This window comes from Carassius gibelio, chromosome A10 (assembly GCF_023724105.1).
Source record: "Carassius gibelio isolate Cgi1373 ecotype wild population from Czech Republic chromosome A10, carGib1.2-hapl.c, whole genome shotgun sequence".
Lineage (NCBI taxonomy): Eukaryota > Metazoa > Chordata > Actinopteri > Cypriniformes > Cyprinidae > Carassius > Carassius gibelio.
Window position 1 is genome coordinate 15,184,690 of NC_068380.1, and position 25,689 is coordinate 15,210,378.

The 25,689-nt window shown below is 35.6% G+C and overlaps 1 protein-coding gene across 1 annotated transcript in view; it reads left to right on the top strand.

The window, feature by feature from the left end:
- Positions 1–25,689, top strand: part of LOC128021321 (probable flavin-containing monoamine oxidase A) — a 34,646-nt gene that overhangs the window by 6,683 nt on the left and 2,274 nt on the right. The window contains exons 4-11 of the mRNA XM_052608432.1: positions 157–271; positions 363–520; positions 1,851–1,940; positions 2,629–2,713; positions 11,043–11,143; positions 12,398–12,556; positions 17,445–17,531; positions 21,502–21,602. Of these exons, the coding sequence (XP_052464392.1) occupies positions 157–271; positions 363–520; positions 1,851–1,940; positions 2,629–2,713; positions 11,043–11,143; positions 12,398–12,556; positions 17,445–17,531; positions 21,502–21,602 (896 nt within the window). The remainder of the gene's footprint in view (positions 1–156; positions 272–362; positions 521–1,850; positions 1,941–2,628; positions 2,714–11,042; positions 11,144–12,397; positions 12,557–17,444; positions 17,532–21,501; positions 21,603–25,689) is intronic.

Consider the following 25,689-nt stretch of genomic DNA (forward strand, 5'->3'; position numbering starts at 1 on the left):
TGGCTTGTGTTTTTTTTTTTTTTTTTTAATTCAGTATCATTAATATTATTGAGTTAAATTAAAAAAATAATAATACTGAACATTTTATATTGTTTCAGTTTTTTGGCCCAGAATGTTCATTTCCGTGTATCCTTAAATTATGTGTGTATCGCCTAGATTAACCATCTTACTCAGAACATATCAGTTGAAGACCCAATGAGTTCTGCTAACGCTGAGCTGTATGATGGCATGACGCTTCACACCTTCATGGAAAAATACATCTGGACCACACGTGAGCATTTGCATTTCTTGCATTTTCAATTGCTTTATGAAAAGTAGCCCATTGCCATCTGTCGATACTTATCTATCTGTGTGTCCTTAAGAGGTGAAAGAGGAGCTGGCTTTGTGTAGCCGTATCGTTTTCGGCTTGGAACCCTCTCAGATCTCCTTCCTTTATTTTCTGATGTACTCCGCTACAGCAGGGGGCACCCTACGACTCCTGGAGACCACACCTGGCTCGGGCCAGGAGTTAAGGGTCAAGGTATGGGAGAGAGATAAGGTGGATAAACAACACAGAGATGTGACAGAAATCATTCACACTTTCAACAATTGATATTTGCTCAGTTACAAGGCTAAGCATGGATTAAAAGTCCAGGTGTTTGTAATACCAACTGGTTTATAAGGAATAATTCATACAGACATTAAAATGTTGTCATTGTTAATTCCCCCTTATGTATGCATGACTTGTTTTCTTCCATTGAATACCGAAGTAAGCATAGTTCCAACAATATAACAATAGTTATAGTGACCAGGGCATGTCAAGCTCCAAAAATAATTAAAACCACCATAAAAGTAAAAAAAAAAAAAAACTTACAAATATAGATTTCAATTTCGGCCTGTGTTAGTTGAATATGGAATAATTTGTATGGTTTTATTGGGGTTAAAAAAAATACGTATACCAATGTATGTAAAATAATATGAAATGTAAAGAAACTTGTGTATATCGCATCTTTCAAATTAAAATGATTACTTAAGATTAAGGTAAATGTTTGTGTATTTCTGAATAAAATTTTGTTAAATATGGCCTTTAGACCTACCTATAAATTTATTCTAATTTATTAGAAGAAGAAAATCAGAATTGTGAGCTATAAATTTGCCATTGCGTTTTTTGTTTTTATTCCATGGTGGAAATGGGTTCCTATATTAATATGAGCACCCCAGTTTGAATTCGTTTTTAACAATAATATAAAGAAACATACATACCGTAATTCAATTATACAAATAACAAAAAGATTATAAAGAAATACAAAAGAATAAAAATACAATAGAAATGACAAAAAAAATCATAAAAAATACTTTAAAATAAAAATATCAATAAAAAATATCAAATATAAAAACTGAAAAAAACTTCCGTATGGCTGTGTATGGGCCAGCTTGGAACCTGGCATCAGATATCAGCAGTTGATTTAGGGGAAAGGCTGAAAAGCAGCTCATTTAGGAGAGCTTTTATCTTCTGTTCCTCTTTTACCTACTTTCTTTCTTGTTTATCTCTCCACCAGATTAGATCTAACCACTGAGCACTGCATACTATTACAATGCACATTTGCCATTGCAGTTTCGGAGCATACAGGCGATGCAATTTTATAGTCTTATAAAACAAAGCGACACCGATCTATCACCGTGGCATGATACTTTTTCATACATCAGATACTTTGAAAGTGATTTCATAATCACTGTGGCAGATAAGAAGCCCAGTGGGGAATCATGCCACAACACAGATATCTGTAAGGAGGTGTTGTGGTGTGTTTTTGTGTGTTGAGAGCAGCAGCAGCTGTGGGTGAGCTCAGTATGATGGCCATCTCTCTCCACAGGGGGGCACTCAGCAGCTGTCGGAGAAGCTAGTGGAGCAGATCGGCAAAGAACGGGTTCGGCTTGGCGCCGCCGTAATGACCATATGTCAGGTAACGACTCCATCAGCGCGAGGTTGACACAGAGATAACGAGCATTTCTCCACCAGCGGTGCGGGAGATAAGTTCCTTTCCTTTAAACAAGATACTCTTCGGAAACCAAGACATAGGTCCCGCTGTGTGCTTCTCGTTTGTTATGCACAGCCTCTTCCTTTCCATTTCTGTATTGTACATTATTGTACGGTGAAGTGCTTGTCAGAACTGAAATATTTAGAAAAGCTAAATCAACTCCATTAGATGGCTCTCATTTAAGGATTGGTGACACAAAATCTTTTGAAAGCCTACCGTTGGGGAATTAGCCTATAATGTTGCTCTGACACATAGAGAGGTAAAATCCATTAGCCATCTTAATGGTGTTACATCAACATACCTGAGTAGAAAGTTGTACTCACCCCCACTGTTTATCCACATGAACTCGTTGATTTATATAATATATATATATATATATATATATATACACTACTGGCAAATATATATATATATATATATATATATATATATATATATATATATATATATATATATATATATATATATATATATATATATATATATATATTTTTGATTTGAAACAGCAGGGCATCGTCAGTGTCCTTGGCATTTCAGTTAGTCCCAACCTCACAATTCCAGACTTAATAGGTTTTCAGTTTTTAATCAATTCTAATATGTTTTTCTCTTACAGAATTCAGAGAACATAAAAGTTACAACTTCTGCAGACACGGTCTTTTGTAAAGCTGTCATTGTTGCGTGTCCTTCTCACTTGGCAGGTTAGTGCACGCACACACGATTCTACGTGAATCACATGGTTCATACAAAACAATCTGTCGCACTGACCCCAAAACAGCCTTCAGTCATGTGCCCCCCCCCCATAGTGCACTTGCTCCTGGAGTACCGCCATCCTGGCTGCAAGTTTGGCTGCCGCGTTTTGTTTAACAGATAGAGCCGTGCAGTCTGTTGCGCGGCTGAGTCTGGCGAGGACACTTTTAATGTGACGGATCTAAGGACAGCTCTGAATTACACATGGTGTCTGAACTGCCTCCATCCTTCTGGCCTTAAATCAGAATCCACAGATGGCAAGCTGACAGGTGACGGGAATTCTTAAAAACCAGAGACTCTGGTGAGATCAGACAGCCGTCCGAAAAGAATTCAGCGATTAAATAATGAAGGCAGTGTGCTTAGTAGTCCACCCTCTGGCCTGTTCTCTCATGTTAAAAGCCTGAAAACTTTTAATAGTTTTACTGGTTTATTGATGCATGACACAAGCTGTATTTTTTGAGTGACTATATACACATACATACATAATTGCATTTATGGTTTACGGGGACTCTTTATAGGCGTAAAGGTTTTTACTGTACAAACTGTATTTTCTATTGCCCTACACCTAAACCTACCCCTTAAAGAAAACTACTGGCAATTTTTGAATTTCATAAAACACCATTCTGTTTGTTTTTTAAGCCTTTTGTTTTACAGGGACACAGGAGGTGTCCTCATAAACAATGTTTATGTTCTATTCCCCATGTCGTTTATACACATTTTTGTCCTCATAGACCATATACGTGACCCCAGTCTTAAGTCGCTGGGGTATATTTTACTGGGTCAAAATGACTGATTTTTCTTTTATGCCAAAAATCATTAGGTTATTAAGTAAAGATCATGTTCCATGAAGATATTAAGTAAATCTTCTACTGTAAATATAAAAAAACGTAATTTTTGATTAGTAATATGCATTGGTAATAACTTAATTTGGACAACTTTAAAGGCGATTTTCACAATATTTAAAATTTTTTTTGCACCCTCGGATTCCAGATTTACAAATAGTTGTATCTCGGCCAAATATTGTCCAATCTTAATAAACCATACATCAATGGAAAGCTTATTTATTAGCTTATTAACCCTTATGACTGGTTTTGTGGTCCATGGTCACAAATACCAGTACACACACACACACACACACACACACACATAGGTATTTTAATTATGATACAATGCAAAAACATTTCTACATGCTTTTGTAATTCCATATCGTAATTCACACAAAATAATGTTTTAGTAGAGTATTATTTAGATCTTTAGTAGAATGTTCTTCGACAGCTTCTCCATTCAATAAAAGTTTATGCCAAGCATAAAAAAACAACAAGCTTATAGCTTTTTTTTTCTTTAGTAATGACAGTCAGGGAATAATATGTTTTTTGTCAGTTCCTCAAACAAAGCTACTATATAACTTCAGAATAATTGGGATAAAGCAGAAGAAGTCATACGGACCACTTTCACTATACTTTTTTCATTCTTTTATACTTTTGAGCTTGGCAGTTTTATTCACCATCCACTTTAATTGAATGGGAAAGCTGCTCAAGGACTTCTGTGTTTTATTAATATGTAAATGAAAAAAATATGAAATAAGAAAATAGAAAATAAAGTACTGGGACCTGCATGAGGGTGAGAACATGATAACAACATTTAAAGAAAATGTTTTTACAAAATGTCTTAAATATATGTTACTATTCTAATATTTTGTTAATGTTAATATTTATTATCACTAATAATATTGTATATATACATATAGGTTTCGTTGAGCTATTTCGGTAACACTTTACAATAAGGTTCATTAGTTAACACTAGTTACATGCATTACTTAACATGAACTAAAAACTGAAAAATACTGATCTTAGTTTATGTTAATTTCAACATTTAATAATACATTATTAGGATCAAAAGTTATATTTTTGTTGACATTATTTAATGCACTGTGAACTAACATGAACAACGAATTACTGTATTTTCATTAACTAACATTAACAAAGATGAAAAATTTCTGTAACAAATGTATTGTTTATTCCTAGATCATGTTAGTTAAAACTAACTAATGTTAAAAAATCACACCCTATTGTAAAGTGTTACCACTATTTTCAAAGGGATTGTTTTCAGAAAATGTCTTAAATGTAGTTTTTAATTCCAGTTTTTAGCTGCTGTCTGTGATATACAGACTAATCCACTCAGGGAACTGAACACCTACAGGTCTTTTAATGCCTATTGCCTCTCTCACTCGAGTGTTAGCTTGTCCCGCTGCGTGTCGTCTTGTCATCTGGGCTGATGGAGACCAATGTTTTAACCTCACATCCATCTATCTTTTATAATGAGTGAAGTCCCTCCCCCACCACCTCCATTTCAATGATTAATGAACTGCTTGACTTGATATACTTTATTATGCATGCCAGGTAATAGAAGACTTCTGTTCGTGGCAGCCCACAAGAGCTGCGTCTCACTGTATATTCTCAATACTGAGTTTCATATTATATTCCATTTTTAAAGAAACAGTTCACCTTAAAATGAAAATGGTTACTTTAGTATCATTCCAAACTCATTTATTGTTTTGTTTTCACAGAACGCAAATGTTCTTGCCATTCAAGCTCCAAACAAGTATCATAATAGTGGCCATGCTTTATATTCCACATATATCTTTTATTTATGTAATTTTTCTTTTAGAGCCCCCTGGTAAACCAAGAATAATCATCATGCGTAATGATTTTTTTGCATTTATTTGTAACATTGATATTAAGATTTCGCGATTATTTTAAGTCTAATTTTCTGTTTCACAGATAAAAAATAACAGCATGCAGGTTTAAAAACAACATGAGGGTGAATAAACATTGACTGAATATTAAAGTGCCCCTATTATGCCATTTCTAAGGTTCTTTACTGCTTTGCAGTTTGTTTACATTCATATTACACACTGCATGGAAAGGTTATATTCGAAGTGGCATAATTTGGGTACTTTAAATTTGATGTGAACCATTTCTCCAAAACGACTCAATGTGAATTATACACTCTATCCACTCTTCCCTCTAAATTTGTTTACTTCAGAAGTCACAGGGAATGCGTGTCACGAGGAAAGTCGGCGAGATGGATTGTCTTCTAGCGATCGCTTTAAATACGTGTGTTAAAACCTTGCACTGCTATCCTGGAGTTCTCTGTCAGTTGGGGAGAGGACAGAATATGAAGTGTGGGTGTGTGCGCGTGGGCAACCATGAGAAACGAACGTGTGTGTGTTTGCTGGAACTGCTGTGTGTGGGTGCGTGTGTAGCTCTATAAACCCATGAAGTATTCATGCTTTGCTGCACCAAGCCTACAATATGCCTACGATTAGTCAGGTTGTGGGATGCATGTGCTTTTTGTCTTGGTATTTTGTTTGGCGTTCGGATGCTCAACCGAGTTTGGACGCATTCCTTCGGTGGGTTTGTGGCATGCCGAAGCATAAACCGGGTGCAGCTGGTTGGTTGCTATATTTAACTCCCAAGTCTTCCTCCAAAACGCTGTACCTGACTAAGCTGGTACTGCAGCTGCATGCAATTTGAGCTGACTGACAGAGAAAACGGTTCCTGGCCCGGCCTCCCATCGCCTCCACTTTGATGAGAGAGCATCTCCAGTGACAGTGGACTACAGCAGTGGCAAGAAACCTCACAGACGCGTCACTCAGAGTTTGCTTTGTTTATACTGTAAGAAAGCAGGGAAGCATTTGCATCCGTCTGACATCCGTGACCTATTTTTAAAGGGGTTTACAAAGAAGTTTACGCTGATTTTTTTGTTTAAGAGAGCCGGGATGTTTCCAGTTCCCAGCACTTTGGGAATGCATTCAAAAGCACAGGCTTTATGCCCAAACCTTTAATTAGCAAATTGTTAGTGTCACTTTGCCATTTACAGATGAATTAAGGCAGGGTGGGTGTGTGAACGGCAACAAATAATGCTGCAGATTTTGGCCTCTGAATTTTCAGCTGAAAATGGCATTTTATGAAATTTTCGACTAACAAAAGGAAAAAAGAATGTGAAAAGCAGTTTTCACATGCAAATATCAAAGTTTAAAAATGCTTTGACATTTATTCATAGATGCAGTTTCTTTCCTGTTTGGACATTTCTTATTCAAACTGGAAGTTTGCAATGGACAATGGAGACCAATGGACAAGACACATTGAAACAATTAAAAAAATTCAGAAGGATTCAAAAACTGTATTTGTATTTGAACTACATGTATTCAGTTAGTTCAAATGTATGAGATCCAAACATAATGGAAAATTTTATAAACCATGTATTGAAAACATTGTGCTTTTTATTCTGATTATTAGTACTATAACAACAATTATACCCATTTAATTTATGTATGGGTGACAAATATGCATCACAATAAGCATGCATCTATTGATTTGTTTGGTAAAACTATAACTAAATTGGATTGAAATTCAATAAACAATTCAAATAAATAAATCAAAAATTTAGGCCTAAATATTGTTGTGTGAAATAATTAGTATTGTGGGAGGAGCATTGTCATTGTAAGGCGCATTTGATTAGACAAAATTACAGTACAGTGAAGAGAAGGATGAGTCATTAGTATTTTGGACTGTTTTCATATCTACACAGTTATAAAATATGTTTGAACTGTTACATTTTATATATTAAAAAAGTATGTAAAATGTATGTGTATTCATTTATATTAGAATTAGTTTAGTTATTCAAAAGTAGAGTGAAACACACTTCTTTTTTAAGTACAGTTTTCCCCGAGGCTCCAGGCGGGTGGGCGAATCCTACAGAAATGCTGAGAGCACCTGTGGTCCATTAGCCTGAGGTTATGTTAGAAATGTCTGTTCCACCACTCACCGCTGAGTAACAGAGGTGACAGAAATGACAACGAGTGAGGGAGAATAGAGACAACACATACAAAAAATAAATAAATAAAATACCTGAGGGCACGAAAGCGAGAGACAGACTGACAGAAGCGTAAGTGGAACTAAAATAGGGACTGTAAAATAACCAGGGGATTCACCAAAGCATGATCTGCAGCCACATTGCTTGTGTGTAGTGTTGCTTATTTGCATTGTTGTGTTATTCTGACACCCAGTTCACTAAACATTTTCTAATAATATGTGCTGAATGCAATTTGCACGGCACAGTTTCCGCTGTTATTGAGTATTCAGTTGTGGAGGACACAGCAGATTACAACAATCTGGTGTACTTCACTGGCCTCTACAGCATCACTCATTGAATGGCTCTTTGAAATGGTGAAACTGCGCTTTTGGACACAGTAAACACCTGTTTAACACTCACTCCATCATTCGATTGTTATTAGATGAATAACTGCTGCCACAATTGATATAAAACATACACAAATGTCTAATTTGTTCAAAAGCTGCATAACTGAATTCACCCTTCTGTCTTTCCGTTTGGCTGCCAGAGAGGTGGTGTTGCGGCATCGCTGTTTCCTAACGTCTAGCAAATTTAAGCAAGCACAGACAGCCGCTGTCGCTTACAAGCACACATTTATGATGAACTGCCAAACGCAGAGCGATCGCTCTCAATCAATGAGACTAACTCCACGCCTCAGTTACTGCAGATAAATTAGATCTGTTTCCCCCATCTGCCATCTCAGCCCTTCAGAGAGACAGATTCATGTGGATTGACATGGGACTGTCGGTCACATGTAAACCATTGCACATATTCTGTGAATCATGGTTAAGAAACGATACAGTGTGTTGTGTTGTGTGGTTTGTTTTATTCATTAACATGTTCGAAAGTGTACTGGGAGAGAGTCAACCCAATGGAAATGTGATAATCAGGGCCTCTTGTTCAATTAGAAATATTTATGAAACATAATGCAATCAAAATATATTTTTCTGATTGCCATCGCTTAACAAAATTACACACGTAGTGCTCCTCTGCATCGCTTGTCCTGTTTGATTTTTCAGTGTCTGGACAGAGACGTTAACTAACATTAGCTTCAATTAAAATGCCTTTCTGCGTAGTGCCAGATCCACTTGAATGAGATGTTGATTTGATAAATATTTTTACAGATGGACTTAGTGACAGTTTGCTTCCCAACAGTATCCAAGTGCACTTGTATGTCCCTTTTGTTATAATAACCCTGGTATTTTGTAATTGTTTTGCATATCCGGCTTTTTAGATAATCACATTCATATCAGGCTGTTCTTGGGACTTTATCTGAGGTATCATAACACACATTCAGTTGGTATAACAGTGACTAGCCATTGGTCCTAAGAAATATTTTTTCCCCCAATAAAACATTCTTCAATGAACAGTGTAAAGCTAGAAAAATTACTGGCCAGTTCCCAAATGAATAACAACATTAAAACATTTGACTGTAAAAATAATTTAAAAACAGGAAAATGGGGAAGTGTATAACTGTATACATCATAACATATTGAGGGAATGAACTAGTCGTCCATTTACATTTTGGCATCAAGACTGGGAAGAAAAAAAAAACAACAACTCATGTTTCATGTGTTACATGTTTTATTTGATCAGCTTATTGTGCATGTTCATACACTCAAGTTCTCTGATTGGTGGATTTTTCTTGAAAATTGTGGGTATTGAAGTACTTCAAGACTTTAATCAGCTATTAATTAATTAACGTTAATTAACGTCTCTGTCCAGACACTGAAAAATCAAACAGGACAAGCGATGCAGAGAAGCGCTACGTGTGTAATTTTGTTAAGCGATGGCAATCAGAAAAATATATTTTGATTGCATTATGTTTCACAAATATTTCTAATATATATATATATATATATATATATATATATATATATATATATATATATATAGCATGGAAAAGAAGAATGGAAGAGAAGAAATTGTTGAATAAAGTATTTCTTAACCAACTTAAGTACACTTAATTCTTTGTCATGCAAAAGTCCAGTTATTTTGATGTGTTTACTAACGTACAAAAACGCTAAGCGCTATTAGAATTTCAACTGTAGTGTGCCATTCAATATTACATTTAAAGTTCATGTAATTAAAAATGTAATATATATTTTTAAATATGTGACCGAAAATTTTCAAAGACAATTAAAGTAATTACATATATAGGTATACATAAGCCATACTTAAGTGAAACTAAAAAAGCACGTTTTAAGAACGAATTGCTTTAAATTTAAATTTAAATTATAATACATTTTCATTTCCATTATATTCGTCTCCAAAAACACTCAGTTCAGTTCGTCCTTAAGTATGTTCTTTTAAAGTATATTATTTCCATAAGGTTTTTACTGTTATAGTTTAAGCATTTTAATTTCAAGTGATCAACTGGGCAGCAAACAACAATTTATTTGTGTGCCTCGCTCTCCAAAAGGCTAGCTGACATGTTGGCTTGTCGCCAGAAGGCTGTCTCGTCAAAAATGAGGTCAGTGTCCCTTCTGGCACTGTTTGTGTTACTCAGGCGTAGAGATGGCCCTGAGGGCTGCACATAAAGTTATTGGATACCCTACACTTACACTCGCAAAATGGGCTAACCCTTAATTACGGCTTTTAGGAAAACAAAGTAGTAGTGTTAAATCAAAGGATTCTTTAATATATTGGCAATTTCATGGAGAGCTAGTCATTGGGGTATTACATCCAATTTGCCAAAGTGCTGCTTGATTAGAAGGTATAGCCACCTGAATCAATACCAAAGGATGATCTGAGACCTATGAGTTATTCTATACCATATTCTTCATGTCTGCGTTCCTCTTCTCACTATTTTCCCCTTCCATATCTTTTAATCCATTTGCTGTTTTCAATTTCTCTTTAAAACATGCATTTCTTTTCAGTCCTGTCCTCTAACAGCAATAAAGTATCCCATAATCCCCTATCAAGTGAGTGTCAGTGAGACATTCGCTCTGTTCTAAAACCTAGTGAGCTGCCTATATAAGCATAATTTTAAGGTGTTGTATGCATGTTCTTGATTCTGAGGCTGTATTAAAATGTACACTCTAACAAAAGTCTGTAAATATAATGCACCCAATGTACCATAACAGTACATTAGTCTCAAATCACGTCATTATTTCATATTACTAGCAAAAGTTGTTAACAAACAAACACACCTTATCACTCATAAAACAATGCCTTAAAAACACTGACAACAGATAACATTACACAGTGTTCCCAAATGTTCTCTTTTGAAAAAGTGACCCAAGTTTAGAGAAATGGGGTCTAGCAAATGTAACAACAGAACTGTCTTTCCCATTGAATGTCAGTATCGTTCCACTGTTCTTTTCTAGCATTAAATGGCTCTTATTTAAATCAGTGGCACACCGACTATGCCCTCTCTTTCAGCCCAGATCCGTTACGAGCCTGCCCTGCCAGTGGAGCGTCAGCACCTCACCCAGTGCCTGCCCATTGGCCACATGACAAAGTTTATCGTCACTTACCCCACTGTGAGTAACACGCATAACCCATCCCATTACCAAAAGCCAGCTTAGCGGCTTTCCCAGCACAGTTCCCCCACACTTCCCCTACATCTCTATTGCATTAAACTCTATAATGAAGTTAAAACGAGCAGAGGCATGGAGAGCTGCCTCCTAGTGCTCTGTCTAGCATATTCCTTATAAGCCCTCACTATAAGTTAATATATTGGCTCTGCACTGACTGGAGACCTTAAGTAGAGGCTAAGATTTGTTTGTTAGCTGTGAAAGATGTTTTCGAATATATTATATAAGATAATGGGTTTCATTCACTTACAACTTGTGCATAACATGTTGAAAGTAATGATAAGTTCAGGCTATTTCTTTTTTTAAATTTGAACTAAAACAGACACAAAAATCACTCCCTAGAGTTGCATCTAAATATTACAGTTGCATTAATGTAAAATGTTTGTGTTATATTTTTTAATTGTTCCTCAATTGGTAGAGCATTGGGGTTCGATTCCCCCGGGAACACATGATAGGTAAAAATTGATAGCCTGAATGCACTGTAAGTCACTTTGGATAAAAGTGTCTGCTAAATGCACACATTTTGTTTAATTTAAATGTAATAACCAAGTAACTCTAGAGTAAGTTTTATTTCAGAGTAACAAATAATCGTAAATGTTTCAGGTGAGTATCTTTTATGCGCTTTAATATCTTTATGTGTTGTAATCTTTTAAAATGTGTTTTAATCTTTTATTATTATCTTTAACTGCATATATTTACACATTTATGAATTTTGAACTTTGTAATACATCACTTATTTTGTTATTTCATTTAATAGGCTTAATGGGAGAAACAGCATGCACAATTTTTTTTTCTGGAAAAACAAAATGCTTTTTAACAACAAATTAGTCATTTATATGCGTTAGAGTGTTTGATATTTTAGTCTAATAGAACAGTTCAACTTAAAGGGATAGTTCACCAAAAAAAGTAATATTCTGTCATCATTTATTAACCCTCATATAATGCCAAACCTGTTTAACATAAATCGCTATCTGAAGGAGTCATGTTGCCCCTTGGTTTGAAAGGGCATGACGTTTGATTGATAATAATTATGCAGATATTGTATAGAACTGATCATAGAGCTTCAATTTAATATTCACATTTATGGAAAAACAGTTGACATTTATGCAGATAATGTCAGTTTCAGCATAGCGCTGCGCTCTTTTAATAAAGAAAGAATGCTTTTCATTTTCAAGGCTGTTTTTTGATCTGACTTCACAGGCCTTTTGGAAGCAGAGAGGTTTCTCGGGGGAAATCGTGGTGCGTCCCTCTGAGGACTGTCCTTTAAGCGTCACATTTGATGCCACCAGCCCCAGAGGCAGTCCTGCGCTGGTGGGGTTCATCACTGGAGTACAGGCCCGTGACTGGTGCGACAAAGAGGTGAGAGACAGATAGAGAGAATGAGTTTTGGAAAGAGAGTGATGTATTTTAATAACATAGCAAGCCGTACTGGAGTGAGAAATGGAAAGAGGGAGTGCGAGATAGAGAGAAGGACGTTTAATATGTCAGGTCTATTCTCAGTTTCACACTTTTCAGGGAATACTGAGACAATGAGTCAAGAGGTGAATATATATATATATATATATATATATATATATATATATATATATATATATATATTAGTGCTGTCAATCGATTAAAAAAAATTAACTAATTAATCGCACAATTTTGTAAAATTAATCGCGATTAATCGCGATTAATCGCAATTAAAAGACTGAAACTTTTTGGATATGTAAATGTAAAATGTAAATAATTAATGTAAACTCAAGACAAAGAAACTATTTAAATTCAAAATATGATTGTTTATTGGAATTTTTGTTTAACTTGTAACACAGATTTTCTCATGTTAACAGCATACCTGCAATAAATCATCAATATCCTCCAAATTAACTGTTGGCTTGAAAGCCATATTTATTACAGAAATAAAAACACAGGCATGTAAGTACCATTTGAATTTCAAAACAATCAATGCCAATAAAAAACAAAAATGATTTCCATGTTGAATTCTTAGTGGACTGCAAAAAAATTCCAAAGTATAGTCATTGCCAGTGCTTTAAGTGAGCCGGTACGCTCATTTGGACATCTGTTTTAATAGAGGTTTTAATCTTTTACCTGCACTGCCGATTTTCAGAGCGCCCTTCACAATGCAAGCTTCCTAATTCATCCCACCCAGAGCAGAAACTACATTACCCATTCACCCTTAAGTTACACAAGTGAATAGCGCATGTGTCGCTTTTCCCACTGTTAAGTGTCAACAACTCATCGTGGCCGGAGAAGGTGTGTGAAACTCGTTGTGAGTTATACTAAAGCAAAATCTTGAGTATTTATTGTCTGATAAACAATAAAAACTGTCTGCGGAGGTTGAGTCGTCCTGCAGCCCCCGCTGGCTGCTCATTGGCTGCAGCATCTTTTTTCTAAGTTCAAAAAAAAATACAATAGACGGCAAGGCACAAATTTAGATATTCATTTATCTAATTAATCTATAGCCTATGCACAAAGACAATATGATCTTTTCGTCCCCTTTTTGTTTTAAAGCTTGATGAAGAGAGAGAGCGCAAGTTGCTGCAGCTGAGGAGGACAGTGATGCACGCGCACAGGAGTGATTGACAGTTCGCGGCACTGTGTACAAAAAATACTCCGCTACACAATTATTTCGTTATTTTCATTTAAGCTTATTAACGTTAGCGTTACAGAAAGGTCTGATTTACGCACTGTTACAGTCATTGTTTTTTTTGTTTTTTTTTAAATGACATTTGAGTTCATGATTTTAATGTTGCTGTTTCTTGTGGCAGACTAAATGAAGAGTAATGTTTCTTGTGGCAGACTGAAGAGTAACCCGGCAGAGTTTTATACTGAAACTTTCCGTCTAAAAGTCCTTCCTTGGTCTTATCCATATTTCTTTGCACGTTGAACACACATAGGCCACAACTGGAAATAAAAAAAAACTGCAACCGCGTTAATTGCGTTATTTTTTTTTAACGCGTTAAATATTTCAAATTAATCGAATGCGTTAACGCGCTAATTTTGACAGCACTAATATATATATATATATATATATATATATATATATATATATATATAGACATTTAGTTGCTCAAAAACGCCTTTGAAGAGCATAACAGTCAAGGGCTGTTCAATAAAAGGATAATGATAATTATTGTGATATAATTATCCTAAATAAAACGATAACAAGACATTTTAATACATAAATGCATGTAGAGTACTGTTTTTCATAGAAGAAGCTACAAAGCATAAAGATACATTTTTACCATGGCATTGAGGTGCTATATGTGTGGTTTTAACTGGTTATCATGATCTAAACGTATGCTACTATTGAAGAACAATTGTTAATTTTAATAAAACTTGTACAGTCTGAATAATAACATTTCCCTATATAAAAATTTGGTTGTTACAGTTATTTGATAATGAACACACATTTACATCTGCATCTGTCAACACAAGCTTCTGTGAAATGTGAACTTCTAAGAGACCAAAAATTTTTATATTATTAATATTGCAGCCTGCTCTACAAACAGTGCCGAAGGTGTGTATCATCAAAGAAAGAAACTAAGAAATCATTACTATTAAGATACTACTACTATTACTAATAAGATATTTATTTTGTTAAGGAAAGGAGCAAAAATCTGCCGTTAAACTTAAAAAAATAAAGATTGAAGTGTATCCTTTTTGTGTTTTGAAAGCACATGTTCTGGTTTTCTTCATCTAGCCTTACTTGATGTGGTCTATAATATGTGGAGACAACTGTTAGCATTCCCATTTCAAAGTTCATTTCATGCTCTTAAGAGCCTTCAAAAACATGCATTATAATAAATGAGAGGTTAGGCAATTAATAATAATATTATTTCCCCAAAAAATGATGTAATATTACTTTTTTGTCAGACTGCACAACTACTGTACATTTTAAAGGTCTTTTGATCCCAATTACAGCATCTAGGGATTAACGTACTTTGACCACTTATTGTAGCTAAACTAGCAACACTTTATTGGTCAACCAGTTTTTCAGTTACAAATGTATTTTTTACAGTGCCACCCAGTGCATAGTTAGTTTTAGTTTTAGTTTGCGTGATTCTCTACATTTATGGCCAGCAAAGCAACATTTTAGTGAAATTCGAATAGTGTTTTTATTTTTCGAATAATTATTGCACATTGAATATTTGACTATATCACTATCCATGCACACCCCTAACTAAAATGACTACAACTGAAATAAAAATAAAGCTATTGACGCTATATATAAATAATTAAACAAAAGCTAACGACAAAAGCATGTAACAGAGTTACTAAAACTAAATGGAAACTGAAAATACAAAAGCTAATTCAAAATATGAAGTCTGTAATAGTATAAATAATACTTGTATGGTAGTCTAAGATAGTCTTTCGGCAACCAGATTGTCTGTAAACAAGCAATATCAGACTAGGGATTAGAAATGTCTTTGGTACGGCATTAAACTGAAAGTGTTATCTTGGGATAACAAATATTTCCAGCTCTGAGTCTTCAAAGAGTCTTTTCTTGACTGATAATGTGGCAGACTATTGATTTATCTGTCACTAGACGCTCAATCAAACAAAGATGGCCACACATCGTGCATGCAGAAAAAAGCTCGCCTATAGCTAAAATCCATGAAAACCAAGCGAGACCAGAACTCCCTCTTTGAGATAAACTGGTCTGATAAACACATTTCCATCTCGCTTCTTATGATAAAACTGCAGTCATGCATTATAGACAAGAGGGAGTTTATGGTTGCTTCATTCATACTGAATCAGGTGGACAAGCCAGTCTGATTCTCATTTGCTAATACAACATTACTAATTTGCATTTGGCAGTATTTTATGTTGAAATACCCATTTATCACCATATCCGTAAAATGAAGAGTCATGTACTCTGCAAAGCATTTGTGTTATGAATTCAGACTGACAGCGCAATACACCCGAGCCCTGTGCTTTCTGCTGTTACTTGACATTACCTTCACATGAATGAGCTGGCAAGGTTTGAAGTGTGGACATGAAGTGTAATTTTGTGCGGTTTGTTTTATGGCTAGGCATTAGAGATGGTGGCTAGCGCTCCCAACTCCTTATGGAGCACTTTTATAAACCCCCCCCGCAGATGGTTCCTCTGCCGCCCAGCCCCATACCTGGTGCGAAGCCATAACTGTAGGATGAGTTATTGCCCTGGACACTCGGTTCAAGTAGAAGTGTGCGCAACATGCAGATGCAGGGTTTTATACATTCCCTTAACATCTGTCACTCGCTGGCATAGTAACGGCAAGGGTGCGCAGCCCGGCCACTTTCTACCCATAACTCATGGAGAACAGAGACCAAAAAGGAAATTGAGTTATTCAGATCGATGGAGGTTGGAGAACCAGACCCAGCCCGGATCTCACCCTTGTGAAAGAGAACTACAGATTAGCATAAGTTGAAAAATAATACTTATTATATATACTTTAGAAGAGCATAAGTAATGTTTTTGGAGACGTTATTTGCAATTAATTGAAAATGTACTATAGTTTAAATTTGTATTTCTAAATTTACTAATGTACTTAATTTTTCTTAAAAACAAAGGGTTCTTTTTTGACCCTTTTAAGTAAGACATAAGTACGTCTTTATGGAGGCAATAAGGTATAAAAGGCCCACTTCGCGTCGTGATTAAAAACGCCCTTCAGCCGTGACTCATTCACAACACAGCACAATTTTAATACTGATTGCTTTAAGAAAACTTACCACACAATAAAATATTAAAGCCAAAAATGTATAGATTGATGTTACTTTTCTTAACTAAATAATAGTTCCTGACAGCAACAGTAAACAGCAAACGACATGCCCCATCTTATGGAGCTCAAAGAAAAACAGAAAATAGGAACTGTTCTCATCTGCTGTCATTTGTTTTACACCATAAAGGATATTTCCCAGACAAATACATCTCTCAGCATGAGAAAACGTCTGTCTTCCATCTTTTTGTTTAAAACGGACCGATTCGCGGCACACTGTGAGTTTGCAAGCATCACAATTGACTGTTAAAGGTGAATGATGCAACATAAGGCCATCAGGGGTCCCTCATATGTCATTAAACAAATAACCAGTGTATTAACAGTTAATTGCATTACAGTTAATTGTGCTGAAATATATAAATGGAACAGTTTTGACATCATATTATTGAATGTTTATGTTGGGTGGTGGCTAAGGGTGTTGTTGCGCATAATTATACTTTTTGTGATATGATGATAAACAAAGGTTTTTGTGCTCATTTTAGATGGAGGAGAGAAGAGATGCTGTGATCTCCAGCCTGGTGAAGTACCTTGGTCCGGAGGCGTCCACCTACATTCACTACGAAGAAAAGGTATGTGGCGAATAACAGCCAATTCGTGCGGTGAGTCACAGAAAGTATAGTCATTGCCTTGCGAATCCCTTTGCTTCAGCTTTATTTAGTAGCAGCCAGGAGCACCTGGAGTGTACGGGAAAACAGTGCTGGGGGAAATCGGAAAATTATGCAGAAAAATATTTTATGGTGGCTTGCGTTGTTAAACACAACAGTAGACTCAGGCAGACACTAACTTTTTAATTTTAGGTCATTTTAAGGACACCACTGTGTCTTTGGAGGTTTTTCTCTGCAGCTGGCTGACTAACTTATATTAATGTTTGATTCTGGAGAAATCATGGGTATTTTATTTTTTTACAGCATTATTCATTTCAAGAAAAATATGCTGCTTTAATAAATATTAATTGGTTCTTAGCTAACCCCATCCACTTTGGTCATTTTTGTTAACTAAGATAACTCAGACTACAGAACAACCCATAGAAATTAGCTGGACACAATAAACAATGTGATTTTCAGTCAGATGTGCTCATAAATTGGTTAAAATGAATCAGATAGTATTCTTAAGAGTTATGGATTGAGTTGTAACATTGCAAATAATTCTAAATTCTGCTTTTGTTTAAATACATTGTTAAATTATGCCGTAAAAACTACAAAAAAATGGCAGACGACAGCAGCTGCTAAGGTAGGATTAACCTGACTTTTTAAAGATGGGGTTCAACAGATTTTAATTTGAATAAACTCAATTCAACAACATATTATCCCAACTCTATTGCAAATGTATCCATGGAATACAATTTCATTTAGATGGCAAAACAAGTATTTTATGCGTTTATGAACTGAACCTCAGGCAGTCAACAGCATGGACCAATTAATGGGTGGTTTCCATTTTTGGAAATGATATTACAAATGTCATTCAGACAGAGCTGCAGAAACGATTCATATGCAGTTTGTAAAACTTGCTTCTGCTAAGCGTAGGTATTTTTAACTCCCTCATTCCTTCATTTTGATTTCCTCCGGGGGGTGCAGTTTATTTGTTTAATTTACACCCGAACCAGTGTGATGTCATTTTATTTGAACTCAGTTCTACCAGTTATTGATACATGCCGGCCTGTACAAGTGGTTTGGAAAATGTATGGACGAAAGAGTGGCAGTGAAAGCATCTTTTAGTCTTGAATAGGTCCAAATGTCAAAGCTCTCAGTTTACAGTTCCTGTTCCCACTGACTGAGTCAGCATATGAAAATAACCCACATTGTCTAGAATCAGGCATGAAACCTATTAAGACCTGCTAGAGTTCATCACCTCTGTCCAGTCTCCTGTATGACTCTGACAAGCCTCCGTGTGACACTCACCACGAGCGTCAACTGAAATGGAAATCTCTGCGGCCACCGCTATTCCCCATTGACCAAAGCTGAGAACCAGTCATTCACTGTGCCTGAAATGCACCATTTCATAAAAGAAATGGGAATTTATTTCCCCCTGAGCAGTAAAATGGTGCCATAGACCATACAGAAGGTGTAATTTAGATTGACAAACGGGCACATTGGTTCAGCAATCAGCTTCAACAGTAAGTTAACATTTTACCACCTTGGTGTGAAAGGGATGTCAGGCCACTTTAGCACTGTAAGTGAAAAGAGGGAATAGCCTTAAGCAACTCTGTGGCCTGTGGATAGAGAGAGCGGGAGAGGATGATGGGACTACTGATGGCAAGGCCAGTTTCAATGAGCTGCAACTGAGAAAGGAAATACACTACCTGTACCTTTTCAAGTAGAGAATTACCCAGAGTGAAGAAGAGGCTTATGGTGCATTGTGAAAAGCAGAGGTGCTTCAACTCAAAAATATCCATGGTGTTACATCCATATAGTCTGAAGGAGCTGAAGAAAATTATTTCTGCCCTTAGAGAAGGGCTGGGCGATGTGGCCAAAAATTATATATCTGTATTTTTTGGCTGAAATGCGATATACAGTATATTTATCAGTATTTTCTATTAGGATTTATTTTTATTTATTATACAGCCTGCCCAATGTTGTCCGATAAAACTATGTTTATATTAAAGGCAATGAAAACAAATATAGTAAAAGTAGGCTATACTATCTATTATGTGCAAAAAAATGGGCTAAATTCGCATTACATTCTAACATTACAATCTAAAAGCTTTTTACAACAGAAGTTCAATCCACTAAACTAAAAATTAAAGTAAATAAACACAAGAGCACAGTTACATTAGTTCATTATATTTTGATCACCCCATTACTGTTATCTGCTATAATAACATACACTTGTAGTTTTAAAATTCTACATATGACAATTATTGCGCTCTTATTCTTATTCATTTAATTAAAGCTGCGGTAGGGAACTTTTGACGCTCTAGCGGTTAATAAACAGAACTGCTTGCGTCTTGCGGAAGAACATCGTAGCCGGAACTACTTCTCTCTGTTTATGTCTATGAAGAATCACAAAGGTACCCCGCGGTACCCCCGAAGCAATCTAAAATAGTCCGAATATAAACACTTATTATAGGTGCACCCTAGTGATTCAGGACAAGCCAAAAACACGGTTTGGAAAATGGATTCATGGTGTACTCGCTTATTATATACATTTTTCTACATTTTGAACACAAACAAAGTTACGGACCGCAGCTCTGATTGGTTATTTTTTACCGGGAGCGATGGGGTTTCTGCAAATGGCAATAGGAGCACTGGGAGGAGCCAGAGGAGCTTGATTTTTTTCACAGATTATCTGTCTCATATTCTACTGTCAGGACATAATGACAGGTTTAATAAATATGTAAAAAATATTTTTTTTTTTACAAAAGTTCCCTACAGCACCTTTAAGTCTTAGAGGCTTTAAATAATGAATGAAGTATGAAGACCAGTGGCCTAATGATATTCCATTTTTTTATATTTATATTTATGTCCAACTGTATTTTTAATAAAAAATTATAAATCAGAGAAATATTGAAATATTCTCCATTGTTTAATTAACATATCCTGCATCATAATTCTCCAACAAATAATGCACTGCATTTCTCTGTTGAAACTGTGTTCAGTCTTATTCATTAACTCAAGCAGTCTTTTTTTACTAAAGGCTTTTGGCATTAACTGAATTGGACAATGTTGAAGGGCCCATCGCCAACTACATCTGTTCGTTTAGTTTTTGCTTATTTATTTATTGAATTCATGTCGGTTATGTATTGTATGTTCCAGATTTTAAATTTATAAAGTGAACAGACAATATGTAATTTTTGCACATTGTGGTGTGGAGGTATCATCAAGTTTTAATTTTTCAGCTGTTTTAAGCTAATAATGGTTAACTCTAATGGTGTTAACATTTTTTTTTTGTTGAAGCATACTACCAAGAGAGCTGCTTGAGATGAAACAGCTGCATTTTAATATAATCATCCAAAAATGCATTATTAACATGCAAATCATTCTGAGAGGCTTGGAGAGTTTAAGGGTTTTCCTTCAAGTGCCTTCATAAAATCTACAGGCGCATTTAAGAACATTCAACATTAATAAAGATGCCTATTTAAGACCATCAGGGCTACAGGGCTCTAATGATGAATAATGACATGAATAATGAATAATTCTTCATTAAATTAAATTTAATTATAAACAACTTCTAGACCTTTTTTTTATTTAGTTTGAACATGAATTAAAGGGAACATTTAGCCGAATCCACACAGAATTCATTGAGGTGGTTGCAGGGAGTTTGTGATGATTTGAAGCTGCAGTAATATAAAAATAACCTGCTCTTTGTGAAGAGAAACAAGACGACAGTCTGCCAAATGTTGTCTGCCAGAGATTTAAAAGTTCTGTCAGTATCAATGCAAATAGCACCTGCATATTAAAGCTGTCTCTCTTGGGAAATAAAGGACAAGCCGCATCACAACAACAGAGTGCAAATGTATCCTAGATCATTTATTAGCCCGAAATTAAAGTTTTCAATGACACTGACTGCTGCAAAATGTTAATTGTTGTGTTGTGTTTTCAGGACTGGGCAAAAGAAGAGTGGAGTGGAGGCTGTCCTGTGAATGTAATGACCCCTGGGATGCTAACATATTACCACCCGAGTCTTCGAAAGCCCTTCGGCAGGTAAACCAGTACACTTCACTGGCCAAATCCCTTTATGTTCAACAAAGCCTATTTCAGAGCCCCCGTGTCTCATTTCACCACATTCTCTGTCCTTCAATGTGTGGTTCACACACAAAAAACAGCTGACACTTAAAAACATGCATTTAACCTCATGTTTTTACAAACCCCAGTGGTATTTTTCGACGGAACACAAAAGGAGTTTTATTTTTCCCAGTACCACGGCTACTCATAGTGTGACCATAGCTGTCAAGCTTCAAAAAAGCATTAGAGTAGCCCATTCAACTTCAAGACTATATTAAAGCTCAAATTCTCATGACTTTAAATACAGAGCACAGGTCATGTAGATTACTTCTATGTCGTGGAGTGAAAAAACTAAGTAAATAAAAATACGGTTCCAAGTGGCTCACATCTCATTTTGGTTCATTTTAGTTGTGATCAGAGCATTTTTTTTTGTGGTGCCTAGACCAATAAATAGTAATAATAATATTTATAGTAGTCCAGGCACCAAATAAATTGTAATAATTATTTAATAAATTGTTATATAAATTGTAATATTTATCAGTCCCTGTTACTAATTGTAATAATATATTTAATAATAATATTTATTACTTGATGTCAATAATAATAAGTGTCCTGACAACAAAACTAATTGTAATACTATTTGAATATAACAAAGTATTTTTCGCTTTCACAACAAAACACACAACATCTCCTCGACATGGTGGCAATGCCATCACCGAGAATAAAAGTAACGCCTTCTTTGCGTGAACATTTGGGCGGCGTTATGCAAATCTTCTCACATCGTGACGTAGACATGTGGGGGCGTGTTAGAACGAGCCGTTTTAGGAGGGCTTGGTTGACGCTTAACTTTTATGCACCGAGAGATTGTAACACTACAAAGAGAAAGGAAAAATTGTAATCGCATTATATGAGCCCTTTAAAATTATTAATTTACTTTTGCAAAAAACTATAACATACATGTTTGGAATAACATGAGTAAACTGACGGTGTTCATTTTTGGGTGAACTATTGCTTTCAAAGTTTATAAAGATAAACATGAGAGAAATACATAAATGCAGATTTTACCTCACAGTGCAAATGCATATCCGAATCCATGACTAGATGTCAAAGGACAGCGCTCTCAGGGGAAAACGCCTCAAAGGCTATTTGAAATGGCCTGGTTAAGCAATTGACAGGGCTGAACTAATGCTCACCCAAGGAGAACATACAGAAAGAGCGTGCAAGAGAGAAAGCGAGAGTGTGCTGTGGCTGGAATGGAGGAGAAATTTCCATAATTGAAATAAATCCATAGGGAGAGGAATGAGTTCATCATATAAAGGTGGTTGAGACATGTACAGACTTCCCATTTTGTCTGATACCTGTGTGGCCGATCCGGAAGGTAGGCTGTAATCTGTCCTTGACCCACTTGAAAACAGACGAGATCTTGAAGCTCTTGATCTCTCGGATGCTACAAGACTCTTTCATGCATTAAATCTCCATCCATTCTTCCTCACTGTAGCTTCTGAAAATGTTAATGATTTTTGTTATATGTGAATAATTAAAAGCACATAAGCATGAATTAATGACTGGTTCGCTAGCACATGAGCTCACGTATCTCAGTCAAGACGTCTCAAAAGAGTTTTGTAGTACATTGTAGTACATGAAACGGTTTTGTAGAACTTTAATACTTTAAAATCACATCTGTCAATTTAACATGTTAATTTAGTGCAAATAACTCTAAATAAAGAGTTCTGCTTCATGAATTTTATGAATACATCTTTCTCAGCTGATAAAAATAAAATAAAAATGTTTGTATACAACTCAATTTTGCATAGTTTTCATAAAAACTTTTCAGATTTATTCAAACATCAATGTATAATTCACAGTAAAATATAAAGTTATATATAACTTTTATAGTTAACTATCAAACTGTAAACATTAGAAAATGCTCCTGAAGTAAATGTAACATTAATTGACATATTTGCTCACAAGCGGTTTTATTTGCCATCTTTCGGTTGAAATGCTGATCGAGGGATTACACAAGGCATTTCAGTAAGTTTCACTATATCTTGCAACATACAGTACCTTCTAATGTTCTTTCATGTTTATTTAACATGAATGAATTTGTAACTTGTATTAAAGTGGATAAAGCTTGAACTACAGCGATCTGTCACTCCACATTCAAGAGCATCAAAACGGCATTTATCGTTTGAATTTTGTGATAAAATTTACAAGGTTTGAAAGCTGAGATCATAAACGTTTCGAGGCAATTAAGTCAAAAGTACAAAGGTAGCGCTCTGATATACTGCACTGAAGTTACGTAACATATAACATTGAGATTTTGCACTCTACTATTTGCTCTGTAACAAATAATAAATTAATGAGACCAAAGACTGTTTATTGGATTTACCCAAAATGAATTCTATCTCATGTTTAACCAGTATAGAGACATCAGAGCCAGCGACAAATTCCAGAAGATGGTGAGGCTGCCGACGCCCTAGAGCTCACATCTCTGAAAACACTGAAACAAATATCCAAATAGTTATCTTTTTCTTAACAAAAGTCTCACCTAAAAAAACTCTTAAAACTACATTTTGCGACAAAAACATCATTTTTTATAAAATGATGGTTGATTTGGGAATCTGCCATGACAGTTGCTTTGAAATACCGCAAATGGTGTGAAAAGGTTGGAGCTCTATCATCAATAGAATATTGAGCTCCTCCCAACCAATCAGATTCTAGGACCAGAAAAAAAAACAAATTAAAACGTAAACCTGTATTACACTTTTATTTATTTTTTATTTTTTAATGCTTGATATACAGTTTTGTTCAAAATAATAGCAGTACAATGTGACTAACCAGAATAATCAAGGTTTTTAGTATATTTTTTATTGCTACGTGGCAAACAAGTTACCAGTAGGTTCAGTAGATTGTCAGAAAACAAACAAGACCCAGCATTCATGATATGCACGCTCTTAAGGCTGTGCAATTGGGCAATTAGTTGAAAGGGGTGTGTTCAAAAAAATAGCAGTGTCTTCCTTTGACTGTACAAACTCAAAACTATTTTGTACAAACATTTTTTTTTTCTGGGATTTAGCAATCCTGTGAATCACTAAACTAATATTTAGTTGTATGACCACAGTTTTTTAAAACTGCTTGACATCTGTGTGGCATGGAGTCAACCAACTTGTGGCACCTCTCAGCTGTTATTCCACTCCATGATTCTTTAACAACATTCCACAATTCATTCTCATTTCTTGGTTTTGCTTCAGAAACAGCATTTTTGATATCACCCCACAAGTTCTCAATTGGATTAAGGTCTGGAGATTGGGCTGGCCACTCCATAACATTAATTTTGTTGGTTTGGAACCAAGACTTTGCCCGTTTACTAGTGTGTTTTGGGTCATTGTCTTGTTGAAACAACCATTTCAAGGGCATGTCCTCTTCAGCATAGGGCAACATGACCTCTTCAAGTATTTTAACATATGCAAACTGATCCATGATCCCTGGTATGCGATAAATAGGCCCAACACCATAGTAGGAGAAACATGCCCATATCATGATGCTTGCACCTCCATGCTTCACTGTCTTCACTGTGTACTGTGGCTTGAATTCAGAGTTTGGGGGTCGTCTCACAAACTGCCTGTGGCCCTTGGACCCAAAAAGAACAATTTTACTCTCATCAGTCCACAAAATGTTCCTCCATTTCTCTTTAGGCCAGTTGATGTGTTCTTTGGCAAATTGTAACCTCTTCTGCACATGCCTTTTTTTTAACAGAGGGACTTTGCGGGGGATTCTTGAAAATAGATTAGCTTCACACAGACGTCTTCTAACTGTCACAGTACTTACAGGTAACTCCAGACTGTCTTTGATCATCCTGGAGGTGATCATTGGCTGAGCCTTTGCCATTCTGGTTATTCTTCTATCCATTTTGATGGTTGTCTTCCGTTTTCTTCCACGTCTCTCTGGTTTTGCTCTCCATTTTAAGGCATTGGAGATCATTTTAGCTGAACAGCCTATCATTTTTTGCACCTCTTTATAGGTTTTCCCCTCTCTAATCAACTTTTTAATCAAAGTACGCTGTTCT